Below are 19786 nucleotides of genomic sequence, written 5' to 3'. Positions count from 1 at the left end.
GGGGGGTGCAAATCGAAAGTTTGAGGGGGGATGCAAATCGAAAATTGATAGATTGTCCCAGGGCGCCGGGAAGGATCGCTACTTGTCTGGGGGGTGACACCATTAAGTGCCGCACCGGTTGACACCCGACCTCGCTTCGCCACTGAAAGTTAGTCAGTCAATCATACTCATACACACTCAGAGAGCCGCATATTATTCCCGTTTTTTAATTTGTCTTGACAAACAGTAAAAGGGTGACTTATTAAAATGGAACACAATAAAACAACTTACCCTTTATAAACTAATGGGATATCCCTTTAATTTCCAAACACTTTTTGTCTTTAGTCTTCTAGTTTTGAGAAAAATGATATTTTCTTTTTGAGATTATTTTATGCTTATCTATCGTGACATGATTTTAAAATCCTAAATATAAGGGGAATTGAGGTGGATTAAAGCTTTCATATTGTTATACGTGATAATAGCAGTAACTCAAAAATTTCAAACGTTGGACATTTGTGGTTTATCACGTGTTCTTTATTTATTAAACTCATAATTTTATCTTTAATAAATTAAAAATATAGTAAAAAGAAAGCAATGATTAATTGAAGTAGTACACACTTATCTGATTGACTATTCTAATATAGCTGTAAGATAACTTAGCATCGCGGTATGCTCTAATGACACTTATACATGGACCATCCTAAGGTTGAAGAGTTGAAAGAACTAGAAAGAAAAATGAATGTTGGCCTTGAAAAATTAGCAGAGGCCGCCGAATCTGTGGATTCATTAAGTAAAGAGCTGATTGTAAAAGAGAAGGACTTGGAAGTGGCAAATAAAGCTGCAGACAAGGTATGAACTAGGACAAGAGACATGCAACCACTTCATTCACATAAACACTAGCGTTAACTCAAGTTACTCAACCTTTTAAACATTCATTCACCCCATTTTCAATTTCATAATGCAGTATTATTTATAACGAGTATAATTTCTAAATATGAACATAATTAAAAAGATTTTAGTTAGGTCACAAATGATATAAGTCTGTGGATTTGTTTCTGGTCAGCTTTTGTACCATCAACTTTGTTTAAACTTTCAAGATACATTTTGTTTTCGTAAAACCAGCAGTTTCATTTTAATAGTTTGACGAGACGGGTTATTTTTATTACAAGCTTTTATTTAACTCACTTCCTCGTCAGTCTGTCGTCAGTCTAGATAGAAACGCAGGAGTGAAAATTCGGACAGTTCTACTTGACCGATACGATTCACAGTTGGCACGTGGGTCAAGACATGAAGACAATGCAATCTGAAACTAAATTTGACTTAATTGGATGCCTAATTAATTTTTTATGAATTAATTAAAATTATCACCGAATTAGTAGGCATGTCTATCCAACCACACCACACGCGTCATCACGTTCAATAGGTGCGCCATCAGGATCAATAGCTGCGCCATCACGTTCAATAGACGCGCAATGGTTTTTAGTCATGTAACACTATTGTAAATAATACATGTAAAGTACTGAAAAAAATTTCATTAAAAAAAACGTTTTAATAACATGCTTTTATGTACTAATGCACTAAAAAGTAGAAAATAAATTATACACTACTATTTAAATTACTATAAAGAAAAGCGTGGGTCTCTTCTCAAGTATTAGTAAAGGTATCCAATAGGTACTAAAGTACCAAAGTGACCCGTGCATACGCCGACACCCCGACATGGTGCGATTTGGTGCCCCGTGCTATCATATATGCGGAATGGCACCTGCGTTCGTCTAAAAGAGCACCCTACATTATTGACACGTTGACACACGAAATTCGATGATTAAATCGAGGGCGCCCTTGTAGTAATGTAACCGGGGCTGTCGAGAGCGCCCCTCTTTGTCCCTGACACTTGGGCGGTCGCCGAAGTGTATTCTACCTCATTATTACGGCGAGTGATCAAAGTACACTATAGGCTTTCATACAGCACGCCCTAGGGGTTGTAGTGTGGACGAACCCGTGCCCCGACAAATATGATCCAAGAAATATAGCGCAGGCTTTGTTTACATCTTAAAAAACTCAGTTTTAGAAAACATGATCATACGTCTAAGAATATAGGATTGGTAACTCACTTTCTTCTCAGATTGCAGCGCGAGGACGGGCACGCTAGCAGAATATAAAAACACTATTTAAAAATTAAATCGCTGTTTTTATTGCACTGCAGAGAAAGAACAAACTTTCTTTACATTCGTTCTTAAAATTGGGTCAGATATTTTATGAGCCACATTCGCGACAATTAAAGAAAGGAAAAGTCATGTCATTTTAATTTTTAATGCAATTTATAGCTAATTGATTATTTAATTTTATTTTTAAAATTAGTACTGGATATACATAGATATTTTTTTTTAAATTGCGTAATGGTTATTTTCCATTTTAATCACATTTAAAAAACTATTTGTTCTGCATTTGAGGTAAGATGGCTTGGATTTTGCAAACATACATTTATCTCATAAACATAGTTTCGAGGTCGTATGGTCAAGCGAATTTTCGTTGAGGAGAATTTGCCCTCTTCTTCAAACCGATAATGTTTAGGGCGTTTTTGTTAAATGCCCTATTAATGATGACTGTATTGTTTTGTAGGTTTCGTTGCGAAATGTAGATGAGAACAATATAATCCCCATCTTTTGGCTTTTTGAACTGCTTGTCTATTAGTCATTTAATCCACATCGTTTACTTTTTGAACTGCTTGACTATTTGGAGTAATATAATACCCTTCGTTTGACTTTTGAATAGCTTGTCTATTTGGAGTAATATAATCCCCATCGTTTGACTTTTTGAATTGCTTGACTATTTGGTGTAATATAATCCCCCATCGTTTGACTTTTTGAATTGCTTGACTATTTGGTGTAATATAATCCCCCATCGTTTGACTTTTTGAACTGCTCGACTATTTGGAGTAATTTAATCCCCCATCGTTTGACTTTTTGAATTGCTTGACTATTTGGAGTAATATAATCCCCCATCGTTTGACTAATACTCCAATTAGATCGTTGCCGAAGTTGCAGTTATGGCAGAAGCTGCAGAAAAAGTAAAGGCCTCTGTTCAAAAAGTAAAAGACAGAGCTCAATCCATTGTGGATGAAATAGCAGCAGATAAAGCTGTGGCTGAGGTCAAATTGGAGGCTGCTAAACCTGCACTACAGGCGGCTGAGGATGCTCTCAAGGTGAGATTTTTCTCTCAACATAGCGATTGATACCTCAGTACTAAAATTTGGTTGGATTTTTATTGTTTTCGTTCAGCTGCTCGCCCGAAAGTCTAGAGTTCGCATCTCTCAATCTCACCTTTGGGAAAGTTATGGCGGCTAGGCATAGTGCTTACCACACTATCCTTACATATACCGAGGTCAAGAAACTTATAACTCTACTTCATCCGCAGTAGTAATCGTCAGGTCTGTAACAGACAACTCTTCAGAAATTTTTATTTTTTTTATTTTCAAAATTTAGTATGGTGAAGTACCATTAAAATTATTGGTAAATTTAATGGTATTTTACCATAGAAAATTTTGAAAGTTCGAAAAAAAAAATTTCTCGAGTGTTTTTTGTTACAAAAACTAGCTAGCTGACTCTATTAGAGTTATTTAAATAAGGATCAATGATTATATGATCAATATATATGTTGGTTGTTAAACCGTGGGACCTCCACAAAAGGTCGTTTTTCGATATGGCCACCGTTTCCATGGCAACCATATGTTAAAAAGAGTCCCTGATATGTTCCCATAAATACCTTAACTTAGATACACGCAAATAATTTAAAAAAAAATGCTTATTAATTAAAACGCATTTTTCGCGTGTTTTTTTCTCCGGAGCCTTCCCTTAATTAAAAGCTAAAATTCTATATACCCAGACAATCAAGCCGTCGGATATTGCCACTGTGAAGAAACTGGGCAAACCACCGCATTTGATAATGAGGATTATGGACTGCTGTCTCTTCTTGTTCAGAAAAAGAATTGATAATTTGGAACCTGACCCAGAGCGACCGTGTCCAAAACCAGCATGGCAGGAAGCACTTAAGGTTTCAATTGTTTTGTAACATACTAGCACTCATGCCATGCAGCCATTTCAAACATCTGTGTTACCAGTGTGGGTGCTACAGTATAGCAAGGGCAAACTCAAAATTATTGTAAACCTAGAACGTTTTGCAGTCGCCTAACGACGGACATAGATAACATTTAGAAATACATTTTCGAAATTGTATTTGCATACATCTTTGCCTTCAATTTGGTAGTAAGACAATTCTAGAGTTTTGGTTGCAATTAAAAAAAACAATATAGAAATGAACTGAGTAGATTTACAAACTACTTCCACGTCATTTAGCGCTACATAACACAATATTTCTGTGGTGTTTGAGTACGATATACTGTGCGATATAAAGTTATCTGATAATCATGTTGAAATCATTCGTTTATCATGTAACAGTTTTAAAACTACGGATGTCAATAGATCTTTTTTATCATTAATTTTAGCTCATGGGCCAGATGAGTTTTTTGCAACAGCTAATGGACTTCCCGAAAGATACAATTACAGGAGAAACAGTTGAACTAATGGAGCCTTACATGCGGATGGAAGATTACACATATGAATCAGCCCTCAAAGTAAGACCACACAAATGCTAAGACCAAGAGAGAAAACATTCGAATAGACAACGAAATATATCATTTTAAGAAAATGCACGAGATGTAGTGTAGTGGTTATTATGGATTTGTATGCTTCAATAATGTAAGATGCACTGTAGTGGTTGTTGTGGATTTGTATGCTCCCTTAATGGACGAGATGTACTGTAGTGGTTATTATGGATTTGTATGCTTCAATAATGTAAGATGTACTGTAGTGGTTGTTGTAGATTTGTATGCTGCCTTAATGTACGAGATGTAGTGTAGTGGTTATTGTGGATTTGTATGCTTCCATAATGTAAGATGTACTGTAGTGGTTATTGTGGATGTGTATGCTCCCATAATGTACGAGATGTAGTGTAATGGTTATTATGGATTTGTATGCTTCCATAATGTAAGATATACTGTAGTGGTTAATCTGGATGTGTATGCTCCCTTAATGGACGAGATGTACTGTAATAATTATTATGGATTTGTATGCTCCCATAATGTAAGATATACTCTAGTGGTTATTATGGATTTGTATGCTCCCATAATGTAAGATATACTCTAGTGGTTATTATGGATTTGTATGCTCCCATAATGTAAGATATACTCTAGTGGTTATTATGGATTTGTATGCTCCCATAATGTAAGATATACTCTAGTGGTTATTATGGATTTGTACGCTCCCATAATGTAAGATATGGTTTCTTAAATTCTTATCATGAGTATTGCTGATATTATTGTATGACATAGAAATATCTTTGTCTAAACTAACTCTTTAAATAATACTTAATTTCTACCACGGACCACGAAACCTATATAAATGACATTTTAAACGCATGATTTATTTACGTAGTTGCGATTGTTATAGAAAATTCTTTGGTACAAAATGTTCGCTTTTAAAACATGTTTAACAGAGATTGAATTTTCGAGTCGTTTAATGCAGCTAGTACACATTGTGTAAATAGATTAACATTATTAAAATAATTCCATTAACAATTTATTGTTTGAATATCACATACTGGCTACTTAAGAGTCCTAAATTTCTGTCAGAAGAAAGAATGTCAACTGGATCATAAACAAAGGCTCACTAAGTATAATTTGTGAAAGAATGTCTATCCTACTTTGTGCAGGTTTGTGGTAATGTCGCTGGTCTTCTGTCTTGGACAAACGCAATGGCGTTTTTTTATGGCATCAACAAGGAAGTGTTGCCATTAAAGGTAATCCTGCTAGTTGTGTCGCAGCCTTTTTCTCCTACCTATTTCATGGCACACACTCAAAACAAAAATCAACCCTTGTTCTGTTCATTTCCATAATTTTATTGGTTCATAAGAACATTACCTTCACTCCCAAATATCGCCATGTTGTTTCCGCGCTATCTACCTCTCGCTTCCTTTCCTTCGCGCATGCGCACACCCACCTTACATTTTAGATCCATATCGCCTTTTTAAGATACACACTCGAAACATAGTACATACATTCATCTACATTTAACTGTTACAAGTTGTTTGATGCCATTAAAGGTAATCATGTTAGTTGGTTATTATGTTAAGCTTCTAAGAATAGATTAAAGGTTTTAATTATAGTTGCAAATGTTTATATATAAATATAAATAAATAAATATATATATATATATATATATATATATATATATATATATATATATATATATATATATATATATATATAATTTACGGTCAAAGCCCCAAGTGCGACCAAAGCCCGCATTGGCCGGCCCATGCGCGCACTGGCTGGGACAAACTGGCCATAGTCCGAAAACTTTTCACTTGATAGCGTATTTCCTACATTGCCCGGCCAATGCGCGCACTGGTCAGGACGTGATGGCCCAAGTTCGAAAAGTTTAAAATGGACAAAGTATTTCATACATTGGCCAGCCAATGCGCGCTGGCCGGGACGTGGTGGCACAAGTTCGAAAAGTTTAAAATGGACAAAGTATTTCATACATTGGCCAGCCAATGCGTGAACTGGCCGGGATGTCCTATCTAGACTAAGTTGTGATCGAGTTTTCATTATTCTGGGTGCGGTTTCATTGTGAGTAATGTATTGTTTGTATGGCATTCTATATGCAATGCGACATGGACCAAAAAGGCCGTCAGACCAAGTGACAGACATACTAGATGGCTGCCAAAATAAATAATCCAAATCTTAATAGAAGAGAATTTGTGAATCAAGTTATTTCTCAACTAAAGAACATGTTGCCTGAACTGACACTAGTTCACGGAAATCCTAGGCATAGCTAAAGCCAAGGTTCTTTTCATCAAAGAATCTAACAATGGCCAAACGAAGTCTTGTTTGGATGCAAAAAAAAGTGGGACTTAGCACTTCTAATCTACAAAGTGAGGCTCTCGATAATTTAGTTACTGATGAAGATCTTGAGAACACTGAACAAGAAATGGAGGTTGCCATAAATGCAACTATATCCTCAGCTAACACATATGCTGTAGTGCAGCCCATACTTGTAGATCCTGTGGCAACGATGTCCAACGATGCAATTCTAAATGCCATAAAAGTTCAACTTGTTGTAACAAGCGATAATATTGATTGGGACTATAGTACAATAAAGTAATTTAAAATGTTTCTGTCATTTACTTTAATTATCAAAAAAGACTTAATTTCGTGATCCTTACGGTATGAAAAAAAATCTAAATCTGCTCATGATCCTCTGATTCGGAATTTGGCAGTTCGTCCCTAGCCAGATGATCTTCTAATTAGGACTTTGGCCGGTCCACCATGGTCAGTCAATATTGGCCAATACGTGCATTGGCCGGCCAATGCGTACTTTGGCTGACTTTGGGCGTTGACCGTAACATATATATATATATATATATATATATATATATATATATATATATATATATATATATATATATATATATATATATATATATATATATATATATATATATGGTTCCATGACAAATGATCTCAAGGACCAATGATCTCACGTTCAAAAGATCAAAAGATACCAGGACAAAATATATCAGGACAAATGATATCATAGACAATTGATCTCAGACAAAATATCCTCACAACAAAATATTTATAGTATTTAGGATTATTTTTAGTCGATTTTACATTTTTTAATTGAATGTCATATTATGCAAGTATATATATATATATATATATATATATATATATATATTAGGGGCGTCAAATCGGTAGAGATAATGCAGGAAGCTTAGTGCGATATAATGCTTTTACAATCCCACTTATAGAATTAACACTTTTGGGTTGTAATTGTGTATGAATTTGTGAATTAATTCGAACTAATTTAGGTCTATTTTGTAATTCCTATATTAGGCAAATTTGGTCAAGCAAGAGGCGCGTCTAAAAACAGCAAGCAAAGAATTGTCGGAAGCTCAAGCGACACTTGACGAGAAGCAGGCAGAACTTAATATAGTTCAGGCCAAATATGATGGAGCCATGGCGAAAAAAAAGGTGGGCTTTTAAAAAAAAAAAATTTGTTAACAAGAATCGCTTTAAAATTTTGGATTTTTTTGTTATCATTTATTTAATTTATAAAACTCCCTTCAAAAAGGTAAAATTTAACAATGCCGTACAGACGGAATGACTAACACTTAAGACAGCCCGCTATGGTACCCCAATGTGTTCAATATGTTTCAGGCATTATTGGAAGACGCGGAGTCTTGTCGAAGGAAAATGGATGCTGCAACTAATCTGATTGGTGGTCTTGCCGGTGAGCAAGTCAGATGGTCAGCTCAAAGCCTCGAGTTCAGAGATCAAATCACGCGGTATGTTTTATTATTGAAAGGACAGATTTTTAAAACATATATGCGTCTGTGAGAGAGTACTTTCGTCGTGCGACCAAGTATGCTTGTATGTGTCTATGTAAATGTACACTGGACACAAAAGCAACAAAAAAGCAAGATGTGTCCCTTTCGTTTGTTTCGACAAAAAATGTCATCAATTACTGACAAGAATCCCTTTACAATTCTGTAAAGGGTAGAGTGGCTGAAAACATGGTAGACCCATGCACTGAATAAAGTCAGTGTAGTTACAGAAGAGTCTGGCCAACTTTCCGCACAGTAGCAAAAATCACATCTTTTTGTCACCTGCTTAAGTTTCCCTCACAACATAGAGAAATATGAACATTGCATATACAATACATATGCGCAGATATTCGCAGAAACATACACACATGTAGGCGATGTATGCATATTTCTGTAGCAGAGGCGTCGCGACATGGGTCGGGGTGCGGACCACACAGGGTGAAACAATTTAACGGGAAGGGGGGGGGGTGACACCAAGAGAAAATATTGCAAATATTGCCATTTCAATTAATGATTGATTAGAATTAAAAAGTCTTTTAAGTGAATATACCGAGTTGATGATGGGTGTGTGTGTGTGTGTGTGCATAATTTGACGCCAACTGCAAAATTTACAAAAGAAAAAAATGTTTAAATGAAAATTTTGAATAATCGATATTTCAATCAACAGCTTGGGGGTGGGGAGGGGGTGACGCCATTCTAATAATTTACTACAACAACTATTCTTGTTTTGACTTGAATGGATAGGTGAATTAATATAAACGAGCTCCCATACGCCGCTATTTAGTTCTTTTATTTTCTACTTTTTAGTAATTCATAATTTTTTGAATTCGACACTACCAATTCTGCGACAGTAGCTCGTGAAAGACGATTATCCTGACCCCTACCCCTCTCCCTTCCCCGTGAAAAAAGCAGCTGTCCGTGACGACAGTTTACAGACGACAATGAAAAGATCAAGCAGAACTTGTTACCTATTCTTAGTTTCAAATCGTTTAAAAACTAAATTATCTGTCCCTAATAGCCGTCACTAATTCGATTCCGCTCTACGATTGTAAATATTCGGCGTGAACCACAGCTGAGCAGACTGGTAGGGGTAGGGGTGATAGCGATATGGTCTGTTGCGCATGCCTGGAAGCGTGGTGGTGTCCCGCATGATTGGGCGACGTAGATAATTATATAGATTGTGCACAAATTCTCGCCCTTGGGCAAAATGGGAGGGATTGATACCAATTGCTTTTTATTAGTTTGTTTCGGTGTTGGAAAAAAATAATTTATGATCATAGTTTCGCTATTATGTCTGTCTGTCTGTCTATCTATAGAGGATAACATAAGGAAGAGAAAAACATTCACAGTCAAACGAAAAACGAAACGTGACGTTACATGGAACATATAGTAGGAAATATTCAAAGCAAAATAAAAACTTTCAGTCCAACAAAAACGAAACGTGACGTCACATGGAACATATAGGAAATATTCTAAAACTGGAAAAGTGCTCACAATAATATGATGTCATTGATTCTAGAGTAAATATTTAAAAAAGGCCATTGCCCAAAACAAAATAGACAATAATAATGACGCCATCGATTATTGATAATAAAAACTTTGAATTAGGCACTTGAAATTTTCGGTGGTGGGGGTGGACTAAATTTTCTGGGCGGAAACTGGCAGAAGTATATCTATATATATAAAGAAAAGTGGTCAAATGCCCGACAGGGCACTTTCCGGCGCCGCAGGCGCTTCAAATTTGGCATGAGTCTGCCTTGGGGCGATAGAACACGAGAGCCGGTGCCGGTCGGCCACCAAGTCCACGTAGAGGGGGTCAAAATTGACCTCGACTGACCGGCGCCTTATATGGGCTCTATTACGAAAAAAAAACTTTTGCCCGACGGCCCGGCTTGAAATTTTGTGAGGTGGTAGGAGAACGCCTTGGGGTGTCACAAAAAACTCGCCATGTCCGGGAAAAATCGGGAAATGGGTCAAAACTGACCAGTCGCATTTCCCTATAATCTTTGTATTTTATGGGAAAAACAGAGGGTAATTTCAAAACGAATTTTAAGGCACTTACCGTCTTTACATCTGGCTAATTTTTGGCATGCTTATAGGTAAATGGCTTGGCCGTAGGGCAAATCTGTCGGTTTCACTCAACGCCCTCGACGAGGGCTAAAAAGTGACCGCGAGTGAAATTCTCTTTATATGGGCTCTATTAGGAAAATAACTTTCGTCCGACGACCCTCCTTGAAATTTTGTGAGGTGGTAGGAGAACGCCTTGGGGTGTCACGAAAAACTCGCCATGTCCGGGAAAAATCGGGAAATGGGTCAAAACTGACCAGTCGTGATTCCCTATATAATCTTTGTATTTTATGGGAAAAACAGGGTAATTTCAACATAAAATTTAGGATACTCAACCTCTATTTATCTGGCCATATTTTTGAATGCACCTCTATAGATGACTAGGCCGTATGGAAAAACTGTTGGTCAGACTCAAAGCACTCGACGAGGGCTAAAAAGTGACCGCGAGTGAAATTCTCATTATATAAGATATCTATAAATAAATTGACGAACGATCTCCCTAATATTTTGTGAGGTCGTAGACCGACCCCAGAGGATAACAAAAAAAAACATTATTCCCGTCGAAAAAGCCCCTAGGGTCGTTAGATTTGTCCAGATGATGTATTTTCTTATAACTAATTGTTTGTAAAAAAAGTAAACAAAGACATCCTTCATTCGTTCAATTTTCAAGGGAGGTAACTTTTAAAATAATTATTTTTCAAACAACTGTATGCTATTTTAAACATAAACAGAAAATGACGAAGTATAGCATTTGCTTTAGTAAAACATTCAGTTGTTAAACAAGGTACGTATCCTAATTAAATAAGATAATTAATTTTAAAAGTCAATGTAATATAAATTAAGAGATATACTGTTCATGGAACCTCTGTAGTTCTAATTCCATTTTAGTCATACATTTCGAACTTTCCAATAACTTCTCTGAAACTGGACTTTAAACAACAAAGAACAGCAACAACATTTTCTCTGAAATTAGCACTATTGTTTAAGTTTAAGCCCTCCACACCTCAGCCGTCACTAAATAATGAAGTATTTAAATTCTCTTGAAAACCTAAGCGAAGCTAGGCAGTATGCCTAGTTTTCTAAATAAATTATATTTCCACTACTTATTGAACCGCAGGGACAGGGCAAAATGTGGGATAATATATTCCGTAACAGACTACTTTGTCAACTCTGTCTTGCCTGGAGTATTCCAGAATTAAATTTAAAACAAAAAAATCCCCAGTATACTGAATTCATTCTTATTTTGCCTGTTTTTAAATTGATTGAGGAAATGTGTGAAAACAAGTAAGTCTCACATTAAACAAAGGATCAAAGCCATCAGTTTATATGTAAATGTATGTTTATCTCTATACTACTAAAACTCAAATTTGTTTACATGTTTGAATAATTATTTGTTTTTTTGTTTGTCTGATTGACTACTGGAGAGAATCTGCTCTATGTGGAGAGCTGTAAAATAGTATGTAGGTAGAGAAAAATTTTTGTTTTCAGACAGACTGTTAATCACAATTTTATTTAAAGACGTTAATTAATTAATTGATTTATTCATAGGTAGATTAACCACATTTATTTTAAAAGTTTAAAACATTGACCTTACTTTGTGGGAATAGTGACGTCACATTATTTGTTTACTTTTTAATACAATAAATGGCGGCTTCAATCCAAGATTTAGTTGCCGATTCAGATATTTAACGCGTTCTTAAACTAATTTTCTGTCGGCTATAACTTTAACAATACGTCCGTTTGCTATTTTTATAGATCTAGATCTAGACTCAACGATTTAACGTACATTCTACATCTAGAATCTAGAACTAGAATCATAATATACTAAACTATTTCAGGCCTTAATTATTTTATATAAATCTTTGTTTGCTTAAATATGCAATTGGCTAATTTAAGATAAAATTTAATTTGAAATAATTCTAGTTCTAATTCTAGGGCTTATTCGCGTAGATTCTTACGCCGCTTATCAGTAAATAAAAACTTTTTTTTTTTAAATCAGAAATCACAACTAAATGAAAACTTTACATTGTCAGCATTTTTCTAACTTTGATGACTATTTACTGTAATGCCAACATTTTAGCAACGTTATTTGTACATAGTTCGGTTATGTACTTGCTTTGATTTACGTCTAAATTAAATTCTATCCCAAAATTGGCCAATTCCATAGCTAAACAAAGATTAATATAAAATAATTAAGGCCTGAAATAGTTTACTATATAGATTCTAGATCTAGATTCAAGATGTAGAATTTACGTTGTCTAGATCTAGATCTAAATGTAGAATTCACCTTAAATCTAGTTTTTGCCGTAACTCTAGATCTAGAACCTAGATAGATAAATCTTATGAATTCTCGAATTAGATGATCATTAAAGCTAAAAAGCAAAGATTTATATTAAATATTTAAGGACTAATATTGTCTAATAAAGAAACTAAATAATTTATTGTGGTTTTATAATGGATTTTATTTTGACCTAGATTCTAGATTTTAGATCTAGGTTTGACTTTCTCTGCATCCGATAGCTGATCTCGAGATCTAGAGAAATTAACTGTATATTCTTATTAGAAGAGCCATTGAATATCGATAATAGTGTTGGAACCTAATACAAATAGCAAACGGACACATCATTAAAGCTATAGTCGACAGAAAATTAGCTTTATAATGCGTTAAACTTCTGAATGGGCAACGAAATCTTCGATGGAAGCCGCCATTATTGTTATAAAAAGTAAATACATCATATGACGTCACTATAGGTAAAGTCATTATTCTGAACTTTTAGAATTGATGTTGTTAATCTACCAATGAATGTATGAAATAATTATTTTAATTTGTGATTAACAGTTTGGTCTTCTTCTTCTTCTTCGTTCTTAATTATTAGTGTTGAAGGGGATCGAGATTTATCTGCCAGTGGATTTGAACTCGAGACTTGTTCGAATTTATCAACCATGAGCTTTTTGCCGACTCGACCACGCCTCCAACACAATTAAGCGTTACGTGTCAACTGGTTATGCGCCATTGAGGCCATTGACTCCGATTTCATCCTGCTTTTCTTTTTGGATTTGCTTCCATAGCCTTTGTCCAACCAAGAACAAACTACAAGGCAGCAGTTGTTTAATTTTGGAGTTGTCTCTCCTAGAAGAGTGGCTGTCCCCAGCTAACGAGCCTCATCTGCCCGGGGGTTCGAACTCGAGACTTTACGGTTTAGCAACCATGAGCTTTACCGACTCGACCACGCCGACCCCTAACAGTTTGGTTAAAAAAGATAATTGTTCGCTACCTAAGTACGTATTGTACAGCGCTACAAACATTGCAGATACTCTCGCGTAACCAAACAGACAAACAAAAAAAACAACAACAAAAAAACAAATAAATATGCAAACATGTAAACAAACTTGAGTTTTAGTATATATATATATATATATATATATATATATATATATATATATATATATATATATATATATATATATATATATATATATATATATATATATATATATATATATATATAGTCGACCTAGCTACCCCACTGTTCTGTAGTCTTTCATAATGCTTTCTACTCACAAGTTGTGCTTTCTTTTTGGTTTGTTCAAGTCTGACAGGGGATGTTTTAACATGTACTGGATTTTTATCCTACTCTGGCCCCTTTAACCAAGAATTTCGAACTAAGCTTATCAACAACTGGTCCTTCGAGCTGGCCAACCGTAAAATTCCGTATACAAAGAACATGAATATAGTTGAGACTTTAGTTGACACAACAACGGTAGGTATACGTATTATCTCTATTTTAATGTGACAGTATTGGAAGCAATAGTACGTTAAGTGCAGTAGTAATCAAAATGTTAGTTATAGATAATAATATAACAGAAGTTATAATGGCTAGATCAGGGATGCTTGGTAAAATAAATGTAAGAAATTATTGAATTATTGTCAATTTTACATTACGGGTATAATAAATATTCGTTAGGCTATTATTATTTTAGAAATCTGATTACCAAATGATTCCAGATTGGAGAATGGAATATTGAAGGACTTCCAAGTGACGAACTATCAGTTCAAAATGGGATTATAACCACTAAAGCATCGCGATATCCACTACTTATTGATCCGCAGGGACAGGGGAAAACCTGGATTAAAAGCCGCGAAAAGAAAAGACAATTACAAGTAAATTAAACAAACTATAAGTACTTTAAATTATAAGTACTTTAATATTTGGAATTATAAATGTCACTTACTTATCTTTTTGTGCAAATTTCAAATGGTGCGAATATTTGGCTACAGGATATATATTCCGTAAGCCATCAGTTTATATGTAAATGTATGTTTATAATATCTATAAATAAAAACATTTTTAAAAAAATCAGAAATCACAACTAAATGAAAACCTTACATTGCCAGTATTTTTCTAACTTTGATGACTATTTACTGTAATGCCAACATTTAAGCAACCTTGTTTGTACATAGTTTGGTTATGTACTTGCTTTGGTTTATGTCTAAGGATATTTGTGTTTATTTAAAACTCATACTTTTCTCAATGTGAAGGTTACATCATTAAATCATAAATACTTCCGGCAACACCTAGAAGATGCCTTATCCCTTGGAAGACCTCTCCTGATTGAAGATATAGAAGAAGACCTTGATCCTTCCCTAGATAATGTTTTAGAAAAAAATTTCATCAAATCAGGATCCATGTATAAGGTAAAATGATGTACATAACATTGACAGTTTATAGCTTGTGACATTGTTTAGATTAGCTGTGGCTTCTTTAGATTTAGGAAGATAGCAAGAATAATAGTAAAGAAACGCATGGAAAGTTAACTGTACTATACATGGGGCTGCAGACAGCTAGGAATAGTTCTTCTTTTGAACATATTATTTTACTTATTGATTCTACTTTTCATAATTAACGACTTAATGGAATTTTTTAATTACCTCAGCAAATTAGCAATGTAAAAAGGGAACTCCTATCCCGTTCTAGAGATCATTTTAATATTAAAAATACTATTGTGTATTGAAATTTACTTAGACGAATAATGTATTAGTTAATACTTGATCAGAATTTGCAACAACAAAAAATCGACTTTTACGAATTTTTAATAAATAAAATAAAATATTCGTGAGCCGTAGATGACCTTAAAGTAAAATGCACTCTGCGATTATTATGTGTAAAAAATAAGTAAAAACCGTTTGACAATATATTTTTTAAATTGTTAAAATCGCTTAAAACATCCCAAATGCTTTAAATATTGTGCTATATTTTTTCTGAGATCATTTGTCTATATCAACTGTGTGGATGTATTTCGTCCTGATATCTTTTGTTCGTGATATCGTTTGTCCTTGAGATCTTTTTTTCTGAGATCATTTGTCCTGGGATCATTTGTCCGTGAGATATTTTGTCTCCGATATTTAGTCTGAGATAATTTGTCCTGAGAATATTTATCATGGAACCCATTGGAGGGTACTGTTTACGTACACACTAAGATCCTCTGTTGACGTACACTTGAAATCGTATTCTGTTAATGTAAAGATTGAATTGTATTAATGCATTCCAATGTTTTTTTTTAATGTTTGTTTCAAAACTAAACATTACAGTTCACAAATTTCTCACCTTCTCATGGTGTACCACCCTCACTTTTAATTAGCCGGCCAAGAGTTTAAAATTATCCGTGTTATTTCATAATCCTGTTTGGACATATTCATAATTTCTCTACATTTGCCCACGTGAGTTATAGCAGTGCATACTATCACTAAACTATCCTTTTTTTCCTACATAGGTTAAAGTTGGAGACAAAGAATGTGACGTTATGAAAACTTTTTACCTGTACATCACATCCAAACTGGCTAACCCATCATACACTCCCGAGGTAAGTGACGTGCAAGTCACATTTAAATTAGCTAATTCATCGTACACTTACGAGGTAAGTGACGCGCTGAGTTTACTAGTCATTTGCGAATCTGGGATATCCACCGACCCCTCCTCCTTTCCAACGTACATAGCCTTATTGTGGTATTTGTTGCTGGATCGAATGGATCTTTACTTAATTGACACGATCTTCACGACTGACATAAATACTCAACGGAATAGAAAATTCGTTTTCAATTTTTTTTATATATGCAAAGATTATAATTCGCATTTTTAAAAACCCTTTATCTATTGAATTAAGTTCTGAGTGAAATTTTTCCTTAAACAATGTTTTATGATTTTGCTTTTAGCAATAAGTTAACAACGGTCAAATTATATATTGGCACTTATAAGAGCCGTTAGGAATGTAAGACATTTTTTATCCAAAAAATTTTAAAAATTACAAAACTGGAACAAAATGTAAAATTTGTTACTTAAACCATGGTAATCATTATAACAATCATTTTTGTTATTTTCGAACATAAACACAGGACAAAAAAATTATTTTGAGTATAAGTTTGACTAGATTTTTCTATCGGAACACAGCTTAGACCTTCTGACTGTACCAAACACGGGAAAATATGCCATCATGTCCTGCTTCCTATTTTCTTAGTGACACATTCTTGTTCAGATTCATTTGGAACAAAATTGTTCTATGGTTTGATGAGGCATTACGGTCAACAATATTTCAGCTGCATAGTTATCACAGATCAAATGTCTGTGACAGAGGCGTAACGAGGTGGGGGGGGGGGGGGTGTGAACTGCACCGGGTGACACCATTTGGGGGGGGTGACACCTAGGCAAAAAATAGCAAAATATATAGAGAAAAACTTGAGGGGGGGGGGGTGCAAATCGAAAACTTGAGGGGGGTGCAAATCGAAAGTTTGAAAGTTTGTCCCCGGGAAGGGTCGCTACGCCTCTGGGGGGGGGGGGGTGACACCATTAAGTGCCGCACAGAGTGACACCCGACCTCGCTACGCCAAGGGTCTGTGATAACACGCTTTTGTGTAAAAGTGCACTAGAAAGGATAAAATATTTTTTGAACCACATCTCCTATTTGTCATTTTCTGTGATAACAAGTAAACAAGCAAATAGTGTTTGCCTTTTTTACTTAGTCGTATACGAAGTAGGCCTTATAAAGTAAGTATTGTAATCGTGCAAAAAGTCGAAATCGAGATTTTTCACAAATCTCGATGTTTTACACCTCCCTGAGTCGGAAAAACATAGTTTTGCAATTTTGTCCGTATATCCACATGTGTTCGTATGTATCTGTGAACACGATAACTTGAGTACTGTTACAGCTAGGTTGATGAAATTTTATATATAAGAATTATTTCAAATTTGTAGTTCTATTTCACCTCTTCAGCGATTTCCGGTAACCTGAAGTGTAACTTATTTCTAGTTTTGGTTTTTCAAAAGCCTGTAACTTGAGTACGATATTAGGTAGATAAAAGAAATTTCACACATAAGTGAAAGGTCTAATTTACTGCCTTCTTTCAAATTTTTAGTAACTTCCGTTGAACGGAAGTAGTACTGCACGCAATTTCCGATTTTTCAAAAAAAAAACAACGCATATGAACTTATAATATTCCGTACTATTACACACACACATTGTTTGCTTTTCACTTCGTGCGCAATTCTTTTTTCTACAAGATTCTATTCTATTTTAAAAAGTTTAAGTAATTAAAAATTGATTAAAATCATGTCTATATCCCGAGTTGCATTCCCCGTAGTGTAATATAAGAATATTCGAGAAGGTTTGGGAGATCTCTCCCGCTTTATTAAAATTGTGTTTAATACCAAAACCATATTAATTTTAGTTACACCGTGCATGATTTTAAAAATATTTAATGGGCCTCTAGAATAACTTATAGACTATTCCCGCTAGTGTCCATTATTGATTTACTGTAACTCAGAATGTTGCAACAATGATGTTTTTTGTTATAGATCAGTGCCCGAACATCAATCATTGACTTTACAGTAACTCAGAAGGGGTTGGAAGATCAGCTTCTTGGACGAGTTATTGTAACTGAAAAATCGGTGAGAACTCATTAGTAGGCCTACTATTCTAATACACCCACGTATAAATGTAGGCTACATGAATGCGCATTTATTGAACAGAAAGCTTAACTCACAGAGGGGTTAGCTACCAAAAAGAAAGACATTTTTCAAATGTATTCTGAACGGTTTTACAGGAACTCGAAGAAGAACGATCGAAACTTTTGCTAGATGTAACATTGAATAGAAAACGAATTAAAGATTTAGAGGAAAATTTACTGTTTAAATTAACAAGTATTCAGGTAAGTTTTCTTTATATTGCCGTGTTAATACATGTTTTCCTATAATGAAACATGTGTATTCAGCTATTCGATGTGTTTTCTTTTGTGTTTGCGTTGTGTTTGTGTTTAGCTTTGTTCTGTTACCAAGTTGGTATATTTAAAAAAGATTCACCGTGGCGGAGCACGGGTATGCAGCTAGTGATAATGTAAACAAACATGGTGTAAAGATGTCATGCGGAAGTTCAAAAATAAAAATTCAAACGAAGTTATCCAGTACAAAGAACAATTTTTACTTTATTCAGAGTATCGAGGAAATATTTTCGTTTTACAACTAACGTAATCGTATTCAGAGTATATTGTACTTATGTGAAGTCTTAAATGAGATTTTGACAAATTTTACCTTTTCATAATCTTCCGGAAAAACATAGTGTTTTGCAAACCTGTCCGTCCGTCTGTCTGTCTGTGTGCATCGTAACACGATTACTTGAGTACAGTTCAATTTAGACGAAATTTCAGATATAAGTTATATCAATATTGTGCTTTTCTATCAACGTTTGAGCGATTTCTGTTAAACGGAAGTGTTACTTAAATCTACTTAGTTTCTCGAAAGCCTATTACTAGAGTAACGTTAAGTTAGCAGTGTTTCTTCTTTTTTTCTCCGGGGGGGGGGAGCACTTGAAATTTTCGGGGGCGGGGGTAGAATTTTCTGGGAGGGGGCGGACACTGGAAAAAGTATATAATTATATTTCGTTGAATGGGACGGTAGACATGTTTTGGAGTGCGTGTGTGTGTGTGGGGGGGGGGGGGAGGGGGTCGCAGCCCCCTCCTACCAAGTAGAGTTGCTTGAAAGAAACTCTAAATGCGACTTTTGTCATGAATGAGATTAGGTGCATGGTTTAGGGATATGTCTATGACTATATTTTGTATAAATTAAAGTACCGAGAAAATAGACAGCACTATCAACCTAGCGCCCGTTGTATCCTTCCTCAACGGGCCATTTTTCTCGTCTATAATAATAGTTTCGCTGTCTATCTATCTATCTATCTATCTATCTATCTATCTATCTATCTATCTATCTATCTATCTATCTATCTATCTATCTATCTATCTATCTAT

General features: G+C 34.9%; 1 protein-coding gene across 1 annotated transcript in view; it reads left to right on the top strand.

The window, feature by feature from the left end:
* Positions 1–19786, top strand: part of LOC131945070 (dynein axonemal heavy chain 8) — a 186071-nt gene that overhangs the window by 117505 nt on the left and 48780 nt on the right. The window contains exons 64-76 of the mRNA XM_059306046.1: positions 685–828; positions 3005–3181; positions 3862–4029; positions 4481–4609; positions 5746–5832; positions 7934–8071; positions 8258–8385; positions 14084–14252; positions 14498–14653; positions 15032–15187; positions 16264–16353; positions 18339–18431; positions 18587–18691. Coding sequence (XP_059162029.1) covers positions 685–828; positions 3005–3181; positions 3862–4029; positions 4481–4609; positions 5746–5832; positions 7934–8071; positions 8258–8385; positions 14084–14252; positions 14498–14653; positions 15032–15187; positions 16264–16353; positions 18339–18431; positions 18587–18691 — 1740 coding nt within the window. The remainder of the gene's footprint in view (positions 1–684; positions 829–3004; positions 3182–3861; positions 4030–4480; positions 4610–5745; positions 5833–7933; positions 8072–8257; positions 8386–14083; positions 14253–14497; positions 14654–15031; positions 15188–16263; positions 16354–18338; positions 18432–18586; positions 18692–19786) is intronic.

The sequence above is a fragment of the Physella acuta genome, unplaced genomic scaffold (assembly GCF_028476545.2).
Source record: "Physella acuta isolate Inbredline_101_S28 unplaced genomic scaffold, ASM2847654v3 ptg000049l, whole genome shotgun sequence".
In the NCBI taxonomy this organism is placed as follows: domain Eukaryota; kingdom Metazoa; phylum Mollusca; class Gastropoda; family Physidae; genus Physella; species Physella acuta.
Note: the sequence above shows the minus strand (reverse complement) of the source record. Positions and strands in the feature narration are given on the sequence as shown.